At 44.8% G+C, this 7,004-nt stretch overlaps 1 protein-coding gene across 1 annotated transcript; it reads left to right on the forward strand.

The window, feature by feature from the left end:
• The first annotated feature begins 211 nt into the window (after positions 1-211).
• Positions 212-6,242, forward strand: MAP10 (microtubule associated protein 10). The gene is given in 5 exon segments (XM_072332206.1): positions 212-285; positions 837-945; positions 3,557-3,637; positions 3,639-3,724; positions 3,726-6,242. Coding segments are annotated over 5 exon segments (2,832 nt in total). The 3' UTR covers positions 6,208-6,242.
• Positions 6,243-7,004: the final 762 nt, after the last annotated feature.

Genomic DNA, 7,004 nt, shown 5'->3' on the forward strand with positions numbered 1-7,004 from the left:
AGCCAGAAGAGTGCTTTAAACGGTAGCTTTGTAGGAGGTGATGAGCCTGAAAAATCATTGCCTATGGAGAGAATTCTAAACCTGGAGAGGGGCTGAGGACTTACTTACCCTTCTGTACAATTACTACACAAAGGGCCCCCATACCTTGAAGAAAAGTTCTGGCATGTATTTTTTCTGCTCCACGAACACATGCACACACAGCTGCGCAGTCATGATTAAGTGGTCCTCCTCGGATGGCCACGCACCTGGAATCCTGTTGTCATTCAACACATATGTGTGTGACAGGTATGGGCTGAAATAGTGAAGCCAAATAAAATAAACCAATCTCTTTGAGAACTTTCCAAGAGCTTCCCAGCTATTGGATAGGGAATGGCATAGAGTAAATTATGATACATTAATTAGTGTTGAATGACAGCACATGAACCCAGAGGGCTTCGATTAATACCAAGCGAGTCTATGATGTTCATGTTTTATAACAAGTAAGTGGAAAGGCTCATGGTAAAGCCTGCATGTGCTAATGACACCAGTTATTTAAGTATATTTGCTTTGTACATTGCTGGGCATTATTCAAGGAATATTCAGTGGTCTGAATCCTAAGGTTGATTCTTCACTGTTGTTTAGTTTTAAGCAAAATGTCTATTGGCTTTAATAAGACCTTTGTTTAAATAAAGGAAATCACCTCAGGCATGACCCTTATGGATATGTCTCATTGTCATGTTCAATATAGTTGTCTAAGCTCCTGTATTTGTGACATCCTGCTTCCTCTGGGCTCTCACAGTCATTCTCCCTCAAGTACTTGCCAGATTTTTTGATGTTTTCTCCAACTATTTGCTCAGACTGAATTTGCCCAAAGCCGAGAAAGATGCTGAAGACTTCTCAGTACAGAAGGAGAAGCTGTGTTTTGCCACAGCCCCATTAATTGTCGAAGAGATTTGGAACCAGAAGGCGAGTTGGTATGGGCTGCATTTCCAAGTTGGCTGTGAAAGCCACAGATTCACACATGCCTTAAAGGCCAATTCTCCCAGCCCCAGTGTAATGAGAAAACAATCCGGCGTGCCTCCCCTGCTGACTCTGCAGAAGTAACTAAGCCATGAGCTTTAACTCTCACCATTCTGGGAAAGTAAAACACAAAGGGCGGCAATGAAATCTTTAAAGAGACGGGAAACAAACTGGTGTTTGCCAAATGGAGAAGGGCCATGTGACTAAGGCAATGCTGTTTACTTAAACACTTTCCAAAGCCTGCTAAAGATAGTAGAGCATAAAAATAAACGAGAGCTATCAAACTGAAGTAAGAGGAGTCAACAAGCATCTTTAGGGTAGCAACATAAGGAAAGTGGTTGGCAGCTGGACATCTGAACAGGCTTTGTGCCAGCTTTTCTGGCCACTCAATATGAGGGATATCTTATGGACAGGAAAGTACACCCTGGGAACTGGGGAGAGATCCCAGTATCCTCCATTTTAAGTAGATTTTATAAAGCACCTGTCCTAATAATACCATTAGAGCCCTTCCTAGACTGCTCCATACAGCATCAGATCTGAATCAGCACAAAATTAAGGAGCACGAAGTAGAATTTGAATGTTGGAAACAGAAAAATCCCCGCAAACTCTGCAAAATATACAGAAACACACATAAATAGCAATTTTTGAATAGGTTTAACATTTCCATCTGACTTTATTCCTTTTGGAAATATTTTCTGGATTATTCAAGAGAGAAATCTAAAGTACTTCTGGGGGGAAAAGAAAAAGCTTATGTGGTTTATCATTCTTCATTTTTCATAGCAAAAAACTAAGAGTTATCAAAAGCTGCACCCTTATTCCTGAATTTCTTCCTGTTTATCGCCCTTTGACAAGTGGCTGACTCAACAGACAACTGAGAAAAGACTGAATAAATCTTCTCTGGGTGGTATTTTAAGTTGGAGTATTTTAAGAACTGCTGTTACATTGCAGCTGAATATTCCAGCAGACTGTCTGACCCCTGTCTGAATCAGAGTGCCACCAGGCTAAATATTTGCACAGATTCCAAGTGTAGCCCTACAGATTCTGCATAGAGAAGAGCTGTTTTACATCCAAGTGAACAACAGCTCTTCACTCTGGCATTTGATCTGTAAAAAGTGCAATCTTTAGAAATAATGATACCAGAATGGGGACTGTCATTGTAGATTCAGCATAATCCATGTTTTCTCAAGTGTTTCTTTTAAGAGTCATATTTCCTAACCCATAAGCAGGTATACAACTGTACAGAGAGACCTCTCTCCGTGTAGCAAGATCAATACATATATCTATCTGAAATCTTACAGATGTTAAGGGCAAAGCAGAGGCATTTCAGAGCACTCAAAAGATTTGAACAAAAGTTGCTGAGCTGCTGCTAATGATACCAATTGTCTGGGTTGGAATTTTTCGAGAGGAAACGTTACCACTTCAAAAATACAAATAAGGTCATTGAAAGACTTTACCAACTCAGCAACATTTCTCACTCTTCCAGACATTCAAAAACCCAGACAAATTGATGTCTAGTCTGAGAGATTACATTGAAAAGAAAGAGAGCTATTCAAAAAAGTTTACTGAATGTACCTGAGGTAGATCATAAGAGGTACCTGCTGTCCTTAGGGCAGTAGCAGGTAATGAAATTTGATTCTATAATCCTGCTTCTCTGAAGCATGCCCAGTCCCTAAAGAGCTCCTCTGTGACATGCAATCTAAAAGCGTGTTATCACAAGTCTCCTTACAATGGTGAGTATCAAACCCCAGGACTATTGGAAAAAGAAATGACTTTTTTTTTTCACTAACTTGCAACAACAATGAAATGTAGTTTTCTGTTTATTCTGAAATGTGCTCCTGTGATCGGAGCACTGAGTTAATAGAAGACATCAGTGGGAACAAACTTGAAATCTGTACCTTTCTGTTTGAGTACTTGTTCTGTTACTGACTGACACTGCTTATTCACACCTAAAGTTTTCACGGGTATTGAGTAATTTGATTCATATTGCACATACAGAATGAAATACAAGAGTAAGGCTGATTGTCAGATTCACATGGAACTGCTGAGCAGCTGTTTGACCAGTGCTAAATATGCCTGCTGCCCTCAACATATCTGCAGTCTTTTGTCATCCTCTCTTTCCAGAGAATGGCAATTAAACTGTCAGGCCCTCCTTGGATGGGAAAGGGCTGGAGGAAAAGGAAACAGAAGGAAAACAGACAAGTGATGACAGGAGACAAATGTGTCATGGACACAGGCTGACCATTTGTTTCATCTGCCACAACGCCAGTACAATGGGAATACCTGAACACTAGCAGTGTTGATGGCAAATGACTTGCTTTAGTCCTTAGACTCACATGCTCAGAATAGAGGCAGGAGAGAAATTATGAAGAACTTGATTATTTACTACTGAAGCCCTGGCCACAACTCAGGTCAACTCCTCAACTGTCTTCTCAGAACAGCTAAGGAAAGACATCCTTTAAATAACAGCGATCAAGGGAACTGACTAACAGTGAAGAGCTGGTTATTCATTTCTCTCTATTGCTTCTCTAAAAAGCATTTGTGATTTGGTAGAGGTTAGGAGGCCTCGGAGCAGCGCTCATCCGCTCTATCTCTGCGTACCTTTGGAGGACGTGGGAGACCACGTGTGGGAGCCCGTCCTAGAAAGGAGCCCGGCCCTGCCCGGCCTACAGCTCCCAGCGCCCTTTGCAAGGACGCGTTGCCAAGACAACAACCAAAGGGCCTCCTCTGAGCCGCGCTTCTCTCGCGAGAGCTACACTTAAACTCCATCGTATTCAAGCGCGAGGTGCCGTCATGTCGGCGGCGGGCGGCGACGAGGGGCTGTTCGCGCTGGAGGTGCTGGTGGAGGCTGTGCAGGTGGCGGCCCCGGGCCCGGCGCTGCGTCCGGCCGTGGCGCTGCGTCTCCTCAGCTTCCCTACCCTCCTTCTGCACCCCGCCGCTTCCGCCCCGCTGCTCCGGCCTGGACGGGCCTTCCCCTTCGGCCGCGGCAAGCGCTGCCTATTCCGCTGGCTCCGCGGCTCCCTGTGCGCCGCGCTCGACCGCCAGCCGCTCCGCGCCCTGCTGCTGGCGCTGCCCGCCGGGCTCGGTGCGGAGTCCCCCCGGATCCTCGGCAGCTGCAGCATCTCGCTGGCCCCCGCTGCCGCCGAGGTGCTGCAGCGGCCCGAGGAGCCCGTTCGCTGGGGCCGACGCGGCCGCTTTCCTCTCAGAGACGCAGAGGGCCGCACGGTCGGGGAGCTGGTGCTGGGCTTCAGCCTCAGCAGCCTGGAGGCCGGGGAGCAGTCGGGCCCCGCCACGCCGCCCCGCGCCTCTCCTGCGCCGGAGGATGAGGAAGAGGAGGAGGAGGTGGATGAAGAAGAAGAGCAAGGCGAGGAGGACGGCAACATCATTTGCCCTCCTGTGCTGTATTACAGCCATGAGCCGGCTGAGTCTCGTCTGCCACTAGCAGCAGCCATGGGGCACTGGGATCGTATTGTGGTACAAAGCCCGCAAGAGCAAAGCAAGGTCCAGAGCGCCCCACACCCCAGTGCAGGACCCTCCTTGCTACACCCCAGCAGCCCCCAGCAACTCCACAGCACCCTGGCACAGTTGCCACTGCTCAGTGCCTTGCTGGCAGAGCTGTCAGTGCTCACACGCTCTGCTACACCTGCTGCTGTCCATCCTCATCTGGCCTGGCTATACCAGACCCCAGGGTACTGTGACACACATCCACAGCCATCCAGCCATTCCCCTGCCCTCAAGCCTGCAGAGGTGCCGGTGAGGCCAAGCGGGAGCAGTGAAGCAACCAGCTCTCAATTGAAGCAAGGCCAGGAGCAGACTACTTTACCAGGGTCTTCTCAGGCTGGGAAAAGATCTAAAAATGCTGCACCCCATGGGGAGAGAGAATTGGAAAGAAACTGCAAAACTAAGGAAAACACATCTCCCAGAAGGAAACTGTTGTATGGGCTGACAAATACACTGAGGCTACGGCTGAAGCAAACCAATCCTGATAAGCTGATACAGTTTGAAAGGAGAGAACAGTACAGAAAAAAACAAATGGAGATGTTGAAGGTGCGAAGCCCATTATCCAAAAGAAAGCTGCTCAAAAATGCTGGAGAGCAGTGTGTGGTTTCTCACAGGCTGTGTAGCAAGGGAGACCATTCAAAGCAGAATGGTGAGGTTGATGAAACTGTTGAGACTTCATTGCAAAACGTTCCTCTCAAAGAGTACTTTCCCAGTACAGATGCTTTCCCTGACCTACAGAAGCAGGCTGCTGAAAGTCCGTTGAGGAACAACATGTTTGCAAGCCAAGAACATCCATGCAAAGCAACAGCATCCTCCTTACTGGGGAAAACTATATTAAAGTCTGCTCATAAAGAAAATGACTTGAAAGTTCAGCTCCCAGCAGCTTTCGCATCAGATGCTAATGTGAAGGGAAATAATGATAATGAGGAAGCGATACACTTAACCCATCATAAAATCATGGAGCACAATAATTCTTCTGTTGCAAGTGATCAGAAACGAAGCCCCAGCAGGACTACTGAAAATAGCTCTGAATTCATATACTCAGATGACTTTGTTGCAAGTCCTGACAACATAGTTTATTCAGAAGATTTCACCAGTGCTGAGTGTACAGACAGAGACTTGGAAGCTCTTGACAGCAGTCCTGAACCTCTCTGGCCTGAAAGCCCAAACCGTCCTCAGTCAGGCACAGAAGTGGAATCCAGCAGGTCCAGAGTTTCAAAAGCAAGTGAAAGAGCTGAAAGTGTATCAGATTTTCTGCCAGTGCATTCGTCTTCATCACCAGTCTCTTCTTTGAAAAGAAACCATGGCTTGCAAAACAGCAAAGGAACTAGTGGTGAATCTGCCGATTTACTTAATGACACCTCTCTCTGGGCAGGATTATTAGCTGAAGAGCAGGAAGTCCACCAGATTGATAAGGAACAGAACAGAGTTGAGCAGCGTATTAAACGAGCATCTATACTGAGAAGTGAACAAGTTAGCTCTGATACTGATCTGAATATAGAAAAAGGGCAGACCTCTACAGAAAAAAGTCAGTCAGTAACTCAAGTGTGCTCCTACTTACCAAGTAACTTGTCCGATCATGAACTTAGCGATGTGGAAAACAGCAGGTCAAGCAAAAATGATGATGCTTTGGGAGACCTACATGCTCCTATTCAATACAAAGACATGAGTGAACTTGTAATATGCAATCTTCCAGGGTACACAGTGTAATTATGAGATGTCACTGTCTGGATTAAAATATAGTATTTAAACTATTTGTATAAAGTTTGTTACATTTAGATACAATTAATACAAGTAAAGGCTATATCATGCATATTTAATATATTGGTGAATTTACACACAAGTTTTTCAGATAAACTACTAGAACCTCTTAGTGGATCTTGATCATTATCTAGAGAATGACTTCAGTGTCGGTATGGAATCATAGAATCACAAGGTTGGAAAAGACTTACAAGATCAGCTAGTCCAACTGTCCTCCTATCACTATTACTACCCACTAAGCTACTAAACCAAATCTCGTAGCAGCTAAACCATATCTCATAGCCCATATCCTAACACAAAAATAATCTGATCATCACAGGAAATAATAACTTACTGTCAAAAGCAGAAAGAAAAACAGAAGCAGGAAATGCAGTACTCAGAATTTGCCCAAGGTAAAAATAATAACGTATTACAGAAACAGCCAAGTACAAAATGCATTCCTAACTGAACATTAAAATTTTATCCCTCATGAAAATAGTTCCATGCTTCATTACAAATAGCTGCTTAAAACATACCGTCACAGCCAGTAACAGCACATACTGTTATCAACTAATCTGTCTAACGAGGCATTTGTTTCATTGTTCTGTCACTAAATATACAGACCAGAACTAGATGAGCCCTTTTCCGTTATTGTAGGTTGAAGTTTCTCATTTAAGTTAGATTTTCATGATTTATTCTAAAATAGCTTAAGAATTATTGATGACTGTAAATCTATATAGTAATCTGGGAGAGCTTTAAGGAGTTGG

The sequence above is a fragment of the Excalfactoria chinensis genome, chromosome 3 (assembly GCF_039878825.1).
Source record: "Excalfactoria chinensis isolate bCotChi1 chromosome 3, bCotChi1.hap2, whole genome shotgun sequence".
NCBI lineage: Eukaryota > Metazoa > Chordata > Aves > Galliformes > Phasianidae > Excalfactoria > Excalfactoria chinensis.